At 42.1% G+C, this 20,556-nt stretch overlaps 1 protein-coding gene across 1 annotated transcript in view; it reads right to left on the bottom strand.

Annotated features, from left to right (window-relative positions):
* ITPK1 (inositol-tetrakisphosphate 1-kinase) overlaps positions 1–20,556 on the bottom strand; it is a 235,079-nt gene that overhangs the window by 164,747 nt on the left and 49,776 nt on the right. The window contains exon 2 of the mRNA XM_074956145.1: positions 13,216–13,240. Within this exon, the coding sequence (XP_074812246.1) occupies positions 13,216–13,240 (25 nt within the window). The remainder of the gene's footprint in view (positions 1–13,215; positions 13,241–20,556) is intronic.

The following is a 20,556-nucleotide window of genomic DNA, read 5'->3' on the forward strand; positions in this document are numbered from 1 at the left end:
CTCTCAACCATTACATGCTAATATCTCTATTTTAGAATTGAGGAACTTAGGCACACAAAGACTAAGTGACTTGTCTAACATCACACAGGAAGTTTGTGGTTGAGCAGGGAACAGAACTTAGGTCTCCCAAATCCCAGGCTAGCACTCTAACCACTGTGCCATCCTTCCTCTCTAATGTCAAAGTAAATCCTGTCCACCAGCAGTTCTCGACCTTCTCCACACCATGAACTCCATGTTACAAAAGAAAAGTTTTAGACACTACCCCTTTCCCATCTAGTCAAAAAGTGCAAGCAACTGTGACTGACACACACACACACACACACACACACACACACCCCCCCACCCCACTCGCTTCCCTGGACCTCTGCACTGTTCAGGTTTGGGACCTATGCTCAGCAATTCCCATGCCAGATTATTAACTTCTGTGCTATTGGACAGTGACGCAAAGTTATTGTAAGCAATAAATGTCCACGCCCAACTGATCTCTGGATAATGATCATGAATAAAAATATTAACAAAAAGAAAGTATTTTCCAACAATGTGCTAGACCTGATAAAAAATAAAGATATTGCAAAATAGCAACTAGAGGCAAGAAAAACATCTACAGGACATGTAGAAACTGAATTTTTTCCTATCTGTTCTTTAGATATACAATGAAAAGATATTTATGCCTTGCCTAAAAAGAGACAGAATGCCAGGAATCCCAAACACAAATTCTCCACCTAAAATGCAGAGTTAAATTGGATGACTATTTCTCCTATTGGAAAAAGTTGCCTTTTTAAAAATACAATGCCCTGTGTAGGAAAAAAAGCATTAAATGTTTAGCTATTCTCATTTTGAGCTCCAGTCTGCAGCCCCTCCATGTTTTCTTCAAATCAGAGAGGCACACAGAATCAGATTCAGGAAAGCATCTGTATTCAAGACAGCACTTACGCACGTACTTAGGTTCAACTGAAGTGAGAGAGAGTATTTTCCTACACAGGGGGTCAGTTTAACCACATGCTTTAAGACTTTTTCTGAATCATGATCATAGGCAAGTCACAACAGAATCAAGCCCTTAAAAAAGTATGTGAAGTCCAGTTCATTAATTTGCAAGTCATTTTTATGACAGATAGGGAGCTGCTCAGTAATAATTTAAGACTACTGATATGTAATACTGGTATGAATGCTGTAACTGACTTGGTCAGTGAGGTAACATAACTATGGGGGTTATTAGAATTTCCCATATGAATGACTACATTATCTAAATTAACAGGGGGCTTTTGAAAGAACAAACAGGAAGGTAACACATTGGTTCACCAGATAAGAACATCTCTGGCACACACTTAGAAGACAGTGGAGTGATCAAAAGAACTAAGCAGTTTTTGAAGGATGTTCTCCCTGATGCTGGAAAGAGAACTGGTTTGTGAGTTAAAGGCAGAGATTGTCACTCAAACCCTACCAGTCTTGGGAGGTGCATAATCTGTTTACACCTACCAAGATCCTCAAGTATAAAATGGACAGACACCTGATAAACTAGAAAACATGAGTATAATCTGTTTTATTATTTTTAAGATCTCTTTTCTGCATAATGTTTGTTTTAAATAAATAATATTGCTCTAAAAAGGCTGTATGGTCATTGGGTTCCTCTGTCATTGCTCCCAAAGGGATCAGAAGAGCAAGGTTTGAGCCCAAATCAGACCTGCTGAGATAATCCCAATGAGCACCAGAAGACCTGCAGCCCAAGGCCTGGCCTGAGAGCAGGAGAATCACATGATTCCACCCTGAAGCAGGCAACAAAGGCTTGAGAGGGGCAGAGCCCAGAGGAATCAGAGGTGCAGTTAGCCTGGTACCTGTGACAAGTTTATGTCCCCACCTTTCCAAATGCAAGCATAAGGGTTAAAATAGGGAGTTCCGGGCTGACAACTACACACACAAATACACTGCAACAGTTGCACATATGCTTCACTGCAAACCACAGATTACAAAGTTAAAAAAAAAGAGGGAAAAAAAAGCATTTCCTGAGTTACAAGTCCCTAGGCTCACTTCATTTGCTCTGCCTTGGAGACCCTATCACGATTAGGGCCCTGAGAAAATCATGGATTTGTTTTTTTGATTTGTTTTTTTTTTTTTAAATCAGGCAGTGTCATGGGTAAAGTGGCAGTTTTCATGAGACGTGCAAAGTATGCAGTCAACGAAAGGTCACTGCTGCATTCCTTTGCACAAAACCAGCCGCTGAGTCCTGCCCAGCCCCAAACTGCTGCAATTTACTCCAGGGGCTGCAGACTTTTTCCTCCCTCTCTTCCTTTCTCCTGCTCAGTTCCCACCTTCCAAGCTCGATCACCAAAACACGAGACCGGCACTTGTGGATGCCCGGTGCCACCTCCCCGCTGTTGGAAAAATTGTATCACTGAAATTGATGAAATTGAGATTTTCTCAGGCTCCTAGTCATGATGTCCACACCCAGAACGGCAAAACCATTTCAGACTTCTGATGCAGTCAAACATGGTCAACAGCCTTTTGGGCAAAAACTAAGCACTTTTTAAAAAGAAAAAGAAAAGAAAAAAGAAAAGAGAAGAAAAGAACGAACCACATCCAATTGCCCTAGGTGCCTCTGATACGCTTCCATAGCACTTTGCGGCCAAGGATCTCAAAGCATTATGCTTACATAACCTTAATCATGCAATGCTATCTTCAGTTTACAGATGGGAAACTGAGGCACAGAAGTTAAATGACTTGCCCAAGGCCATGCAGGGAGTCCGTAGCAAAGCCAGGGCTGAAATCTTGGCTCTATTAAAGTCAAAGGGAGCTTTGCCATTGATTTTAATGGGGCCAGGATTTTATCCCAGGTTTTCTGACTCTCAGACCTGTGCCCTATCCATTAGGGCCACACGGCCACGCCTCACAATCTCAAATCTCCATGTGTCAAAGCAGCACAAGATAAAATCTAAATGCTCCTCATTGCATACGGTTACAGGTTACTGAATTTTGGCAAGATTTTTAGCAGTGCCTAACTCCTGTTTTCAAAAATAATTTAGGAGCCAAAACCTCATTGAAAGTCAATAGAATTTAAGTAATTTAAGTGCTTAGGTAGATTTTTCAGGCTTGAAGAAGACAGGTGCTTTTGAAAATTTTACCTAACTATACAGTAATTCATACCCTTTAGATAAAATGCAGCAGATATAGCTGCAATTTTAAAAAGGTCAATATCTTGGAGAGATTTATTTTTTTAAATATACTGTGAGACCCAGACCAGTGGGGTACAGGAGTCTGGTCCTGTTGGGATCCACTGCTAAAGGACCCTCCCCCAGCCTAAGACTACTGATATGTGATACTGGTATGAATGCTGTAACTGACTTGGTCAGTGAGGTAACATAACTATGGGGGTTATTAGAATTTCCCATATGAATGACTGCAATATCTAAATTAACAGGGGGTTTTGAAAGAACAAACAGGAAGGTAACACATTGGTTCACCAGATAAGAACATCTCCGGGATTCCAAATAATTGCGGGGGACAACGAAGGAGATAACAGGAACGGGAGTGAGGTCACAGGGCTAAATGAAGGGGACCTGATGGGGACGCTGAGCAGAGAACCCCAGACAGCACCCACTGCTCCTCAAAAGGTGTCAAGGGAGCCAGCAGATGCCGCCCAGAGGAACTCTGCCCAGATGTGTGAACGGACTGAGGAGCAGAAATAGGCCCCACAGTCGCAGGAAACCCCATTGTCCAACCTCCTCTCCCTGGTTTTGTAGATGGCCATTTTGGCCAGGACTAGGAGGAGGTTGACGAGGAGGTCCCATGCATTTTTTGGGGGCCACGGATAGAGTGTGTGTGGATGAACAGGTGAGGAGAAAAGTGCAACCAAAAACATAACATGATGTCCAAGAAGAGCCGGAATAGGGGCTGCAACCTGGCACACTCCAGATATACATGGGCCAGGGTCTCCCTCACACCGCAAAAGGAGCGGGTGTCCGGGAGGGGAGTGAACTATGCCAAGTACATGCCCGTGCTCATGGCTCCATGAAGGAGCCAGCAGCTGACATCCCTGGCGGGCCTCGGGACCAGGGTGGAATATAGGCTGGCCCACTGGGGTTCCTCACCCTCCAGAGGTGGCAGGATGCCTCGCCACTTCGTGTCAGGGCAGGACGCAAGGGTGAGGACGTGAAGGGCGTGGAACACGAGCATGTACAGATGTTTCCTTGGCGCGGTCCGGAACCGAACCAGCTGCAACTGAACTCATGCAGCTGGCTCACGGTAAAGGGGCAGGATGGCCGGGAAGGTCCATGGGGCAGGGGCCCAAGGAGTCTGGTAGAAGGCAAATATACTGGCTATTGGATGAATAGTTTTCTGTTCCCTGAGTGACCAGAGAAGGGGCTGCGCTAGAGCAATCAGGAACCTGCTAGAACCAATTAAGACAGGCAAGTTAATTAAGACACCTGGAGCCAATTAAGAACATACTAGAATCGGTTATGGCAGGCAGCCTAATTAGGACACCTAGTTTAAACAGGACCTCCCATCAGTTAGTGGAGGGCATGCAAGGAGCAGGGAGTGAGGTGGTGTGCTGCTGGAGGACTGAAGAGTACAAGCATGATCAGGCTTCAGGAGGAAGATGCTGCAGTGAGGATAAAGAAGGTGCTGGGGGGAGGCCATGGGGAAGTAGCCCAGGGAGTTGTAGTTGTCATGCAGCTGATACAGGTGACATTGTAGACAACTGTTATCCACAGGGCCCTGGGCTAGAACCCAGTGTAGAGGGCAGGCCTGAGTTCCCCACATCCCCCCAACTCCTGATCAGACACAGGGAGGAGTTGACCTGGTCTGTGAGCAACACCAGAAGGGAAAGGGATCTGGCCTGTCCCCGACCCACTAGGTGGGACACAGAGACTGTGGGGATTGTTCTCCGTTTCCCCCATGTTGGCCAGTGATGAGGTTAGCTGAGTGAACGGCAGGTTTGAGCCTCTAGCAGAAGCAGCCAAACTGAGGGCTGCCGTGAACCTCTGAGGTGAGCAAATCCGCCAAAAAGAGCAGGACCCACCAAGGCAGAGGAGGAACTTTGTCACAATACATTTAACTTGTCTTCTTAATTGCTACACTACAGTGTGGAGTATTTTATCTTTTTTCTCTTTATTTTTTCCCACAAATATGTATTTATGCAGGTGTTCTGAATGGAGCAGAAAGAAATATGTTTGATTTTGCTTTTAAGTCCAATTTGCAGGATATAATATCCCATCATGTCCAAATCTCCCTCTCTTTCTCTCTCCGTGCATGCACTAGAATCTGCAATTCCTACAACCTCAGCAAATAATGCTTTGCAGTTAGTGACACAGAACCAGATGAAGGAGACCATCACATTGCCTTACCCCAGGAAAAAAAAAAAAAAGCTAGAATTTTGTTTAGGTTTTTTTTTTTTTTTTTTTTAAATACTTATTTCTTGGGGATAGAGTTGTGGATTTTTGAAAAAAAATTCCAATTAGTACTTTAATTTTGGAAGACACTCCCACATCATAACTTTACAGTATTTATACAGTAAATCAAAATGTAACCTTAAGAAGTTACCAGAATCTCTTTTAATGTTAAACTGAACACCTGTAACGTCTAATCCCACATGTCAAAACATCTGAAAATTACCTGCAAAAGTCAGAGGGATTTTGAGGGCTTTGTACTAGCTTTTCCAAAAGACGCACCAAGGTCACAGTTGAATGCCATACCCAGGGGAATGTGCACTTTATTGAGATGCTGGCACGCAAATGAAAATAAACGTTATTCTTCCAGCGAGCCAACTCTCCAACATCTCAGCGACTCTGCTTGCTTTGGAAGCTCTCCAGTCCCATCTTTCTGTATATATTATTGGATATGTATTTTATAAGCACCCTTCTTTTGGTTATATTTTGCTGTTCCTAACTTATTCCATTTCATACTTCATGTGAAAATAAACCTCTCAACATTTCAAGAAAACAACTGTTCCCTGGCAACAAATAGTGGAAACTGTTGTCATCAGTATTTTACTTTGATTCAAGATAAAAACCTCAGTTCTCTTTCACGGATTTCAGCAAAGCCAACTGTTTAAAGGATAGTTTTCCACTCAAAAATAAGATTTGAAATATCTGAATTCCCAGAGTTGTGGGGGAAAGGAAAAACAAAGCAGCAACCTACACCATTTTGACTACTACAGTCAGCTGTTCCACATTAAAAAACATTTTATCTTCCAGGTACCATTGTTACTTTATTTAAAAAAAAAACAAAAAACCACATCAGAGCTTGGAATTCAACAACTAATCCCAGTTTTGAAGACAAGCAACTTCAATGTCTTACCAAGACAACGCGTGCCAATGTTAATTAGGCACCAAAAAAATACTTATAAATCTTCATTTTAAATATAGAAAAATATGAATTACGTCTCCAGGAAAGGTTGGGTGAGGTAGTTACTTAAGTGGGCTTTGAAGTGCCCCAAACTTTGCAACATAAAAGCTAACCAGGCAATTTGTCAGGGGCCTAAGGGCTTCAGCTAATTAATACTTATTTGCATAATTTGAAACAAAAATAAATGTAAGCCACCCTCAGATGTCCTTGTGAGGATTCCCCTTTATAAAAATGTGCATCTCTCTCATTTTAGAGAGCTTTTGCAAAGCAAGGTATTGTTACCCCCCACGACCTCAGGCCAGGCAGCCAAGCTGAGAGGAGCAAAAGGCCACGTTACTAGTTAAACTAATACAGGCAACTTAAATTGGATGCCAGGGTGGATAAAAATCAATGATTTTTTTAAAAAAATTTTAAAAATCAGATTTTTATTTAAAATATTTTTTCCCCTCAAAAAGCATTTTATCAAAAAAATCCGATCTAAAGATAGTTTTAATTAAGATACATTTAGCTCAAAGATATCTCATCATGCAATAGGGATTATAAATTCTAATTCTATAGTATGAGAGAATATATTCATGTAATGTTTAAAGAAAAGTTTTGTAAATGAGTTCCAATAGTTCATGGATTAGGACCCAATTTTATGGGGTTCCAGAAGCTTCTGTATAGATTATTTAGGTTAATCTTTCTATCTACCCAATGGGACTCAGTGCTCAGTCTAGAAGATACCATCAGAGATGCTTAGCTTTGCAGTTCTCAAACTGTGGATTTGTGTCTCCAGAGATAACATGCTTGTTAACAGCAAAAAAAATTTTAAATAAAAAAAATATATAGAGGTGAGAAATAACAGACCTCAACTCTGTTGTCCCTCTGCAAATCTGGGTACACAGAGTCAATCCCTTACCTCTCTCAAAGTGCAAAGTTTCAAAAAGTTCAATGAATAGAAGATTGTTGGGGGTGGAAGAGATCTGGACAAGCAGAAGAAGTCTGGAGACAAATGTGAGAAGCGAGGGACATATGCTTGTTTTGTTATAATATTATATGTTTGCTGTTGAAGAAAAAAATCCAGAATACTTAACATTGTTGTTTTAGTTAAATAAAACCATTTAAATGTCTGTCTGGTGATACTCTCCTCCTAATACAGCAAGGAAATCCTCCAAACATTAATGATTAACCTGTTGAATTGGAGATAGTTCACCTCCCAATGACTTCATAAATATCTGCTTCAATTACCTTTGGTAAATGAAATAACCAAACAATCATTCATTTTCTGATATAGCTGTAAAACTGTAAAACTAATCTGAAAAGTTTTCAAAATAAATCACTGTTTAAAAATATATAGTGTGTACCTTCTCAAAATGAAACCTACATTTATCTCCGAGTTGTGAAGAATATGTATTAAGGTTATAACAACCAACAAAAATGTACTTTTATGTAGAAAACCGTGATTAAATCGAATCTTCCTGACTAGTGATTTAAATCATGATTTAAATCAAATCTACCCTGTTGGATACCAAATTTTGTTTAAAACCCAAGTCCCAAATAAATGTTACATTTTTAAAATTCCAATTAAAACAGCTGGCATTAGATTCCATCACCAGGACACTGGATATCAATTCAATGTTTTATATGCTGAATATTTTATAAATATACAGAGAAATTTCATGCCTTAAACACAATGAAAAAAAGTAAAGGAAAAGTTCCCCTACTTGTGATTTTTGAAGTCCTTGGCTGGAATCCCCTACGTTTGTATCACGGTTACAACACCTTGAGTGGACATGCAACTGCTGTACCAGGCGTTTTCCAAGCAGTGGTTAGAACATGTTAAATGAGGTCTTCAGCTAGAGTCCAGCTCCACCAGTGCAATCTCTTTACATAGGAAAAAAACCACAAGTACTGTAGCTGCCCTGGTTCTGCTGGCCCTCTTAACCTCACCCCATCACACAGCATCCAAAAGCCCCTGCTCCCAGGAACAAGTGCTAGGCACTACGCTACTTGTGCTTCCAGAGTGCCAGCACATACTGCTCCAACTGCAGTTGTCACGTGCACTGTGTGTTGATGTGCCAATGCAATGTTGGCAAGTCACTGCCACAGACTTCCTGTGTGACCTTGGGCAAGTCACGCAGCCTCCCTGTGCCTCAGATCCTCATCTGTAAAATGGGGATAATAGCACTTCCCTGCCTTACGGGGATGTTTTGAGTATAACTACATTAAAGACTGTGAGGCACTCAGCTACTCCAGCTATGCAGGCCAGTCAGTACCTCAGACAGACAGATTAAATTGCTGCAAGCGGAAGAGATGCAACAAACTATTTTACACAGTTAGTGTCCTTATTTAAACAGATGTTGTACACTGAATTATGTCTTCTGGTGTCAATCTGTAGCTACTTTACTGAGTTGGGTTCAAGCTGCAAAGTCCAGATCCAGATCTGAAATTACTCACCATTTGGAGGATTTGGTATCCAGGGTTTTGTATCTGTCCACTAGCCTGATAGGAACCAGCTGAAGAGTTCAGATCCAAAGCTCCCATATGTTTGTGTGCAAAGTTTAGGGTCTGGCTGCTCTATAGAACCTTACACTTAGGGTCTTTTGCCATGCCAATCTTTAAGCCAAACAGCTCAGTGGATTTCATTTAACAGCATTAAGTAATACCACTGCCTGTTTCAACTCTAATGCATGGAGTTCATAAATAAACACTCACGTGGGTTTTCATTTATCCAGGTTTCAAATGCACCTATTACATTTCATTTTGTCAGTCTTGGATTCGGGTATTTTTGTTTTTATAAATGCCTGGTACAAAAGTAATGTTTTAGCAGTGGGTGGAAGAGGATGCTTACTTAACCTACCATTAGCGTTCCTTGCCCTACACCAGTTCATTTTCACAAATACGTTTGCTTGCTGACTTTCCAAGAACTTGGAACTCTACAACTCTACACCTACAGCCTGAAGTCTCAGGCAAAAGTCAGAAACGTAGGCTGGCCTTAACATCAAATTCAGTAGCAAAGTCTAACTATCATCCAAGAGTAGCTCACCACCAATATATAGGTAGAAATTAACTGTAAGGAAAATGAGGTTGAGGCTTTCATTAGCACTAGTGAAAGGAAAAGGGTCACCTTATCTTCTCACAGAGAAGAGAAATAGGAAAACGTATAGGCACTTACCTGAAAATTTCCTCTCTTTTAGTAGGAAGATCCATGGATCTTCCTCACCTTGGGCAACATTTTAGGAATTGAGACAAAGATCTCGTGTCTGTTCACACAAATCACCACATGCCTGTTTAGTACACTACTGCAGTACTAGCCATCCTGTTGAATCCAACCGGTTAACAGCAAATTCCTTTTACTGACTCTTTGGCTATCCTGTGTATACACACGCCACACTAATGTATTCAGAAATCAGTGGCAACATTTCTGATCTTGTGCAAATAGGAACATAGATGCAAGAGTCTGTGTATTTTTGTGCGCCAAGTTGTTTGTTTATTGTCAAGAGTATGAGGTGGCTTACTTTGGGACAGCTCACAATAGGAACTATTCCTGGAAAGCAAAGAAGTCCTGCTGTTTTAAGGAAAACAACACTACTGCCAAATAAACGTTGTCCAGCAGATCAAATACCAAAACCATCATTCCTCACCTACGAACAGAACTGAGAAAGCACATCATGTGGGCAATGGAGGTTTTCAGGGGGTCTGGTATGAAAAGAATATACAGGTTTCTGGTTACATCTCTATGCACAGAAAGTTTGCATTTGGGAGGGGGGGGGGTATGTACAGAATAGCTTGGTTTGGTTTGGTAGCAGGGAGGTGGCATCTAAAGTGCTGTCAGCAGTAAGATTTATCAGGACACCCTTAGCTACGGGGTAAATTCTTTACTAAGAGATGGAAGAAAATACTCAACACTGCAGAGGAACTGTGATGGGGTCTACAAACCACACACTGGGCAACAAGGGGTTAGGGATTTTGGGCCCAGACAGCCCTGCCCCACCACACCTGCAGCAAATGCTCCATCTGGTGAAGGAATTAAAAGACAGGGAAACAGTTCATTTTGGCAGTGGAGCTGGAAGTGACCAGACCTGCAGCCCACAGTTACAGCAGCACAGAGCAGAGGGAAGCCTAAAGTCTCGGACATAGCTGCCCAAAGGGGCCCTCCCTGAAGGAAAGGAAGGCCCACCTCAGAGAGAGAACTATCCCCCTCTTCTCCGCCTGTGGACCCTGGTAACCCCCTCTTACTTATTTGATTTGGACTTCCCCAAGAGAGGAAAGCCTTGGACTAAGCTGACTGGAGAGGGGGGGCAAGAAAGGCAGCCTTAACGTCAGTTGCCAGACCACTGGTAGCCCAAAGGGTGGAGTGGGAGGGACTGGGTTCCCCTCCCTGCCAGTCACAGGTTGCGGCCTTGACCACTAGGCTATGCTTCCCAAGCAAATTCCAAGTGAGGGCCATTACAGGAAGGTAAGCCTCAGATCTTATGAAACTTCAACAATGCAACCACGGAAGCATGTTCCTCCCTTGCTGCTGGGCAGCGGGGGGGGGGGGGGGAGGGCGCGATGATAATTGTCTTTTAAACAGCTTTTAATCAAGTAAAGGTTAGTGATTACGCACCTGTCTTCTAGGTATAGCTGTTAGGGGCAGCTCTCTCAAAGTCAAGATCCCCGGGCAGCCTGTACAATGCTTTGAGGTTTGATTCCATAAGGTATCTTTTCACTGAGTCCTCACCAAGTTCTTGCCAAACATTTCCAAACTTTCTCTGCTTAAAAAAGGTCTTTTCCACTTGGCTTGTGTCTAGTTGGCGAACAGGCATTAAACCACACTTAATTACAGAGTCCTCCATTCAATAACTGAACTCTGCTTATGAGCCCTGCATGTTACATTACTATAATGGAGACTCACCCAATCATCATAATATAAGCACAGGACCTTAACCCAAGGAAGTAAAAAGGATCTTCCCCTCTTCTCAGCCAGTAGGGGCTGCGCTGAGTTCGTCTCATATGGCTGTCATTACTTTAACAAACAGTGCAGCATTTAGACACCCAATGAAATATATCCAGGCCCATTGTCAGCAATTATTATTATTAATGTTATAATAATGATCATCATTATCATAAGATGCAGGCTAATACTCATCTTCTCTAGAATGTAAAGCTGATAAATACTGCCAGCGTCTCAAAAGGCAGAGATCTGGAGAGTCTAAACAAAGAGCAAACAATGAACAATGCGCTGTTCAGCTCCTGGCAGTAGCTGGCAAAGGGAAGGAGGATGATCTTGTGGCTGTAGCATGCTAGAGGAGTAAGGATAAATACAGCTCGACATTAAGGCAGATTCTTTCTTTTCTTGTAATGCTGTCAAGCAGCTGATCTTCACAAGAATATTCTCATCCACCTTAAAGGAACACTCCCAAATTTAGTGTTGTCAAACTGACCTTTTTTAAAATGTATTTTTTCTGAGAGAGGAGCCTTTAAATAGCATGATCTAATTTTTAAAAGAGATTTTATTCATGCTCGTAAGGATTTTTTATGCACCCCTGCTGATGTTTAGAAAGATCTTTCAAGCAGAAAGAAGGGCAACACCAAACAACCTCAGCTCACACCCCATCCCTCTTTCTCAGTGTACACAGTGTCAGCTGTGCTGCTGTTACTGGTGAACTCCCTCTTCCAGCACCTGAGGAGCACGCGAGCAAAGTTCTCACTTTAGTGCAGGGCAAGAGTGCAACTGACCAGCAACAAAAGAGTGACAATGATAGAAGGTACTGTAGAATGCACAAGATAAAATGGGAACAAAGCCTGTATCCCGATCTCTTTCAGTTACCGCACTCTAAGGGGTTACCTGGCACAACAAAAGCATCAGATAGAAATGTAAGAGACAAGGTGGGGGAGGGAATATCTTTTACTGTACCAACTTCTGTTCGTGAGAGAAATGATTTTTTGAGCTTACAATGTCCCTTTAACCAGTGCCTGAAGTGGGTGGGATCACAGACATGGCCAAACAAAAAAACACAACTGTTTTTTAATCAAGCTGGGCTCTTGAGTGGCGCATTTTCAGTCTCCTCTTCCCTTTATGAAGGACTTTGGAAGTTGTTTTGTCAGGTTATGTTGGACCATCACTAGAGTTAGTATGTTAAAATTTAAAAATATCTCAACTAGTTATTGTCTCAATAGAAGTCTCTCTCCTCATTTAAAAACAATAGTGGTAAATAGCTTCTCAAGCTAAAAACTGAATGTGATTATTATAAAATAAATATATACACGAAATTGTGAATTGTCTGTATCCAGCACATACAATTTTATTTCAGCTCAGATGACAGAGCCCCACCTGTTTTCAGACCACTTTAAGCACTGCTTTTACCTATAGCACAGTGGAAATATAGCATCCAGACTTAGCAAACAGGAAGAAAATCCAGCCACCCCTCAAGACCATCAGTAGATGGGCCAATACCAAATTAAGCGATAGTTTTGTCTCCTTCCTGTCCATTGGGTTGCAAGAATATTCTCTGCATAATGGACTAACTTCTTTACAAGTTTCTTACAAACAGGCAGCTCTTCTTTCGCTTAAGCCTTATTGTATTTAAATGCAATAAACACAGATTACACCACCTAATCATAACCAGTGTTATTGACTCTTACTAGTTGATACAGAAAAGAAAAGCCTAACCATTGGCCACAAGATTGGATAGGGTCTATCATACACACTTAGCAGCATCAGACTTGCTTTTCCCAGAGTGAATGTTTGAATAATAAGGGAATGAAACAAGAAAAAAGATTGATGGAATGGAAAAAAAATGAAGACCAATTGTTGGTGAAATCTGCCAGAGATTTAGTAGTTTTCTTTGTGAACTGAGAGAAGCAGCGTTTTGCTTTTTATACAGAAAAGTTAAAATAATCTTTACTCACCTGTATGACTTCTATCCCTCTTTTCCTGGAAAAAAAGAAAAGGACAAAGGGTTATGTTAGTAAATGATGAATAGTAACAGAATTCAAATACTCAAAGAAACGCATTGTTTGATGTTAGAACATTAAAGAAAAACTCTACGTTACAGTACTTGAGCCAATTCCAGGCCCCAATTCAGAAAAGCACATGCTTAAGTGCTGTCTTGAATAGGGACTAATTTCAGCACGTGCTTAAGCATCATCCCGAATTGGGGCCTGGGAGGTGAGGTGGAAGATTATGCAAATTATACATCAGTGAATGGTCATAAGGGATGTTATACTGATGTAATTTATAAGCTACCAGGCAAAGGAAGCATAAGAGGTTCATGTTAAAGCAGAGAACATGCTATTTTTAGTTCCTTTTCCCTGCTATCCCTCTCTCCTTACCCTTTAATGTAATTCTCACACCGTGGTACTACTGTCAACTACAGAATGGGTCAAATTCAGAGGTGACATGTAAGGGGATGTAAGTTTGTCAGTCAGCAGGTGCAAGTTTAAGATGCTGCATTTTATTCTATCTTATTCGCGTCCTTGTACCATGCCCATCACCCTGGTACCTGACCATCTTCCACAGTCAAGCATCTACATAGAGATTTACATCAGTCAATTTTCCTCTTTTCAACCCCTCGTGGGCAAGAATGGGCTGAGGACCTTACCTAAGGGATTTTTAAGCTGTCCTAGAAACGTTAACAGGTTACAAGAGCTGCTGTCAATGTTGTGATCCAAAAGGTGGCCAGATCTGAGGCCATTCCTAATTCCTGCTGGAGTGAACTGCAAAGTCTTGGACTCATTAGGAAGCTCTGTGCCCTGCATATATAGCTCCATCCTTAAGGTTAATAGTTGCATCATGATTAAAAAAATGGGGCTGGCCAGGGCAGTCAGAGTGCCAGAGGTTGAGGAAGTCCGTTAGAGGTACACCAACATGGCTAGAAGTTGCAAGTTAGGCTCACCCCAAAGTTGGCCCGTCATCTCTGGTGGCACTGGCAAGGCAGCCTATATGTACACAGCCAGACATGCTTCCTTTATTACATCCAACAAGCTGACACCACACTAAACTACGAGTAGAAATCCATGCCCACTCCATGACACTTTCCCCTCTATGTGCAGGCCGTTTAAATGCAGAGCAATTTTTCCCCTCAGACTCAAAGAGAGAATTTAATTTAGTGAGCCAGTTCTTCAGAAGAGGCATTAGACCAGGATTCCTTTTACTTGCCTCTGCTAACTCCCCAGGTAGAAGTGAAAGATCCTTTGGCACAAGGAGGAAAAGGAAAAAAAGAGTGAGTAACTCTGGCCAACATTCCCCTGCTGAATAAAACAGCAGTAGAGTCCATGGCTCTGTGTGTGGGTGGGGGGGAACAGCTGCTGACTGCATAAGTGGCTGCTCCCGTTGTCTACCCAACCCAGAGTCTCGTTCTTCTGGAAGACAAGGAGGAGGAGAGACAAGCGATACAAATGGCTTCCTTCTCCTACCTCAAACTCTGGGAATCAGACAGAGCTCTAGGAAGCTTCCCTTATTTGTACACCTAGGCCACTCAGAGCTTGCTGCTCAGCAAAGACATTAAAATAGAAATAAATGAGGTAAAATCATCAAACAGAGAAGCGGACAATCTCCAACTTCTTTTGTAGCCAGCAAGTTCCAGCTATTTTAAACACAATATTATTCAGCGAGCGATACAGGACACATACACATTGCCCATGGCATGGCAATTTGCTGCAGATTAACACACAGCAAATGAGGTTAACCAAACAGCTATTTCTAGTGTGGCTATGGAGAAAATATGATTCAGCAAAGAAAAAGTTAGTGACCAAATTTTACAATAACAGATAGCAAGAAAAAGTAAAAAGGAATTTAATGGCCAGGGAGAGGTTTAGAAAACAATGGCTGCAACCCAGTCAGAAGCATTCCAAGCATCTCAGAATACCCAGCGCTTAAGCTTCCAGCAAGCAAATGGGCTACAGTTTTGCCGTCATTGCCTAATAATAAGCAGAAAGACTGGGGCTGCTGCTGAAACATTCAAAGCCTCATCCCCCAATGCTCCCACAGAAGCGCTGTTCCAAAGCCTCGTTATGGACAGAAACAAACCCAGGTGGTGGAAGAATACATTTTTCTATTCGTATATCTATATAAGATTCCAGAAACCATCACTCTGAAGCCTAGTATGTCTGCACAGTCAGTGTGAAGTGATGGAAACAGCTACATGCATGGCTGAGAGCTCTTTTTGTTTAGAGTATAACCAGGTTCAACCATCATGGGGATTTGTGGTCTGTTTCCGTTACCACGCAATTTTTAAGTTCTCAGCTTTTTGGGGCTTTACAAACTTTACATGACTTTACGAATTCCACCTGTGCAACAGCACAGGATTTCAGCTCCTAGTAAACAGAATAAATCCTGTTCTGTTTTTAAGGAGTCAGAGGCTCTATGCTAGTTGCCAAACCCACTGGAGGAGCATTCAGTCTGAAAGCTTTTTTATAATCCCAATAAAAATGGGCTTTACAAATTGATTGGAATTTACTAGCACTGACTGTACCATAAATGCAACATGTCCAAAGAACAAATTACACTAGCTTCTCACTACTCAATTTAGTGCAAAAATGGTAAGTAAGAGAAGTGTGTTGTGTTGGATAAAAAAGTTAAACACAAGCTCAAAGGACAGAGGGGAGGGTGGAATGGTTGTGACTTTGGTTTGCATTGCTGGGCCTTCCTCAGCCTCTCTTCAAACAACCAAAAGGAATGCAACTCTTCTGAAATGTTGTTTGTTTCACCCTTGAGAACCAAGAGGAGAAGGAACCAGAAAAGTTAAATCTTCTGAGAAGTAACTAACTTGGATGCAGTCCTTACTGAAATTGCTTTGTTAAAAGTTCTTGAAATAGAACAACACTCAACAGCCAGGATGACTTATTCCAGAGGGAAAAGCCCATTCAGACAGGCAACCACATTATCAGTTCTGGAGTCAGCTACGTCTCCAGTGTACTGATCCCCCCGTACTTGGTGCTTAAAATCTAGACACACACACACACACACACACACACACACACACCTGCACCTCAGACACAGTTTCCATTGGGCAAATTCCTCTGACAATATTAACCAGTGGACTAAACTGTACTGAGACCACCACTGATACAATCAACGTGTGCAAGATTCCCCCCCCCCCCCCCCCGCAACTCCAAATACAAAACTACAACCACTTGTAGCAGCAGTCAGTCCTGACCCAACAGCCAGCTGCCTTGAGAGCAAAGAATGAAAAGACTGCTATGAATTCTTTTGGCCAAATTTGTGATTCATGGAGAGAGAGAGACGTGTTGGGTGAAGCACACGGATGTAAGCGCCTGTGGGTACAGCTGGATGCCACCAAAGATGCTAATGCTTGCCAAAAACTATAGCAAAAGATGCTTTCATCACAGGGTTGCCCTTCTGGGTGCTACTATGTTCTTTCCGGTGGACAAAGGAGCCAGGATCCATCTCACTCACACACCCCTCTCCTTTGGAGAGAGCAGTGCAGCCAGTCTCCTCTCCTTGCACTCAGGAACTGCAAGCATCTGCATTCTGACTGCCTCCTTCGTAGGTCCAACATAAGGCCTCCCTACCCAGCTCACCTGCATGGAGCAGCTATAATTTAACACCCATCAGCTGTGTACACACACACACACACACACACACACAGCAAGTCATTTCTGAGAACAAAAACTCATTCATTTTAAAGCTTTCCCCTCTTCCCTCAAAATGGGAAACACAATTGGGGCTCAGGGTAACTAATCTGCACATTTTCATTTCATGGATATTATGAAAATGCCCAAAAGGTTAAAACTAAACTAGATCCCAAGAGGCCATTTAGAAAAAAATGCATTTCGGTCGAAAGCACAAAGCTCCCATATCTAGGCCGGGTGTTTATATTCCAATTTTCAGCCCAGAAGAAATGTTTATCCCACATTTAAACCTCTGAAAGAAGTGGTTTACAATGAAAAAACCAAGTAAATCCTTTGCAGCAAAGCTGCGATACTACAAGCAGCCGTAGCACGCCTGGAGCTATAGAAACCTATTTGGGTGCAGCACAGATTACAGACTACGGCTTCTGCTTTACTTCCCTTTCAGCATGGGGCTCTATATTAATTACTCTTCTCAGAAGAATCAGGTGTTGCTGCATGTAAAGAAATAAATGTTATCTAGTCATGTCATTGCCACATCATTAACTCTCAGTAGAAAAAAAAAGAGTCAGAAGCTTGTTCTGGCTTGTTGTTTCTGTGCTTGAAATTTCTGAACAATTCTTAAGCTATGAAGCAAACTGTACCACATGCAAGCATGATTAAAAGCCTTAAAATGTAACTTTATTGGATTCACCCACCTCTGATATTTTTAAGCTCGCTAGATCTATGAATTTAAAAGAAGGAGACACCACTAAGTTAATGTAGGACCATAACTGATGCTTTGGAAGGTTTTACATATCCTAAAGCTCAGAAGAAATAGTTCCATTAATTTATTCTTTTTGTATAAAGAAAAGGAGTACTTGTGGCACCTTAGAAACTAACCAATTTATTTGAGCATAAGCTTTCGTGAGCTACAGCTCACTTCATCGGATGCATCCGATGAAGTGAGCTGTAGCTCACGAAAGCTTATGCTCAAATTGGTTAGTCTCTAAGGTGCCACAAGTACTCCTTTTCTTTTTGTGAATACAGACTAACACGGCTGTTACTCTGAAACCTTTCTTTTTGTATATATCCCAGGTGGAGTTAAACATTTCCCAGCAGTATCTGAGACCTAAACGTTGCAGCATTGTGCTGCTGAATGCCAGCCAGCAAGAGAAAATGACTGAAAACAAAAGGCTAACCTGACTAGTATATTACTGTCTGAGCTGAGTGACATGGAGAAAAACAAACAGCATTTATAATAAGCAGATTTTATTTTTAAATGATCAGTTTTAATAGTCTAAGAGATTATAAATACAAGTAAAGAAGTTTGGTTTTTTAATATAGTAGGATTTTTAATCCAACATTGCCCATTTAAATGAAGTAAAAAAATATTTTGCTTTTTTATAAGGACTTCCCAGAGTGCTTTATAACTATTACTAAATCAAGCCTCCAAATACGACTGCAAAACTTTCCTTCTCAACAAAGCCTTTCCAGCATGATTCCAAGACTGGAATACTCATAGGATTTTGATGATAAAGTTTGGATTTCGCTTGAATCCCTAAGTGTGGAAGACAGCAGATGATGGCCTCCTGGATCATATGGAAGTTACTATCAAGGTCTTGATCAGGAGAGATGCTCCTCCTGTGCAGAAAGCTGAAGATTAGGAATGCTTGAATCAAAGGAGTGGGTGGGTGTATCTACTGATTCCGGATAAAACAAAGCTTCAGTTGGCCAACAGGATCCACATATACTCACCTTCATTTGGTCATTAACATCTTGAAGACATTCTGCTTAGCCATCTGTCCTCTTGGCACAAAGGTTTCTTTGCCCAGCTAGTCTGCATCAGAATTTCACTATCTGACTAGTCTGCATTTTTATGATTAACATCATGTCCCTGCATATGAATCAATTCTTTTCATGCCCTACAATTTATTCCAACTACAGTATCTGTAATCGCCGCTAAAACTGATTGTAACCAACAGTTACTAAGGAACCACTTGTACAGGAGAGCCAATGCAGATGGATTGCCCCATTCCGAAATGTTTATGGGCTGCTGCGCTCCTTAGGGATACACAGGCTCTTCAATGGTTCCTTTACTGAAGGCTCAATCCCATTAGATTGTAAATGCCATCAACTCCCACTGAAGTTCACTGAGGTAGAGGATGCTCAGTATCATGCATGGAAGCACTTCGCACTTGCAGGATTGAGCCCCAACTAAGCTTTCCTTGCACCCAGCCCAGGGAGCTCAAGTCTGTGCTAAATTTCCCAATTTAGACCAGAAATACATTTGCCTTTCAGCAAGTTTTTCCTTCTGCAGCCAATATTAATTTCATAATGGTAAAAAAAAAAAAAAAAAAAAAAAAAAAAAAAAAGGAGTACTTGTGGCACCTTAGAGACTAACCAATTTATTTGAGCATAAGCTTTTGTGAGCTACAGCTCACTTCATCGGATGCATACTGTGGAAAATACAGAAGACGTTTTTATATACACAAAGCATGAAAAAATGGGTGATCATCACTACAAAAGGTTTTCTCTCCCCCACCCCACTCTCCTGCTGGTAATAGCTTATGTAAAGTGATCACTCTCCTTACAATGTGTATGATAATCAAGGTGGGCCATTTCCAGCACAAATCCAAGTCTTCTCCCCTCCCCCAAATACCCCCCCCCAACAAACCCACTCTCCTGTTGGTAATAGCTCAACCCACCCAGCAATATTGTTAACCTATCCAACTATACTCTTAGCCCAGCAGAAGCAGCTGTCCTATCTCGGGGCCTCTCCTTCTGCCCCTCCACCCCCACGAACATGAGACAGTTCTGTGGTGACCTAGAATCCTATTTTCGACATCTCCGACTCAAGGAATATTTCCAGCACACCTCTGAACAACATACTAATCCACAGAGACCTCCCTACCAACACTACAAAAAGGAGGATTCTGGGTGGACTCCTCCTGAAGGCCGAGACAGCAGACTGGACTTCTACATATAGAGTGCTTCCGCCGACGTGCACGGGCTGAAATTGTGGAAAAGCAGTATCACTTGCCCCACAACCTCAGCCGTGCAGAACACAATGCCATCCACAGCCTCAGAAACAACTCTGACATCATAATCAAAAAGGCTGACAAAGGAGGTGCTGTTGTCATCATTAATAGGTCGGAATAGGAACAAGAGGCTGCTCGGCAGCTCTCCAACACCACTTTCTACAAGCCATTACCCTCTGATCCCACTGAGAGTTACCAAAAGAAACTAAAGCATTTGCTCAAGAAACTCCCTGAAAAAGCACAAGATCAAATCCGCACAGACACACCCCTGGAACTCCGACCTGGATATTCTATCTACTACCCAAGATCCATAAACCTGGAAATCCTGGGCGCCCCATCATCTCAGGCATTGGCACCCTGACAGCAGGATTATCTGGCTACGTAGACTCCCTCCTCAGGCCCTATGCTACCAGCACTCCCAGCTACCTTCAAGACACCACTGACTTCCTGAGGAAACTACAATCCATCGGTGATCTTCCTGATAACACCATCCTGGCCACTATGGATGTAGAAGCCCTCTACACCAACATTCCACACAAAGATGGACTACAAGCCGTCAAGAACACTATCCCCGATAATGTCACGGCTAACCTGGTGGCTGAACTTTGTGACTTTGTCCTTACCCATAAATATTTTACAT

Source organism: Natator depressus, chromosome 6 (assembly GCF_965152275.1).
Source record: "Natator depressus isolate rNatDep1 chromosome 6, rNatDep2.hap1, whole genome shotgun sequence".
In the NCBI taxonomy this organism is placed as follows: domain Eukaryota; kingdom Metazoa; phylum Chordata; order Testudines; family Cheloniidae; genus Natator; species Natator depressus.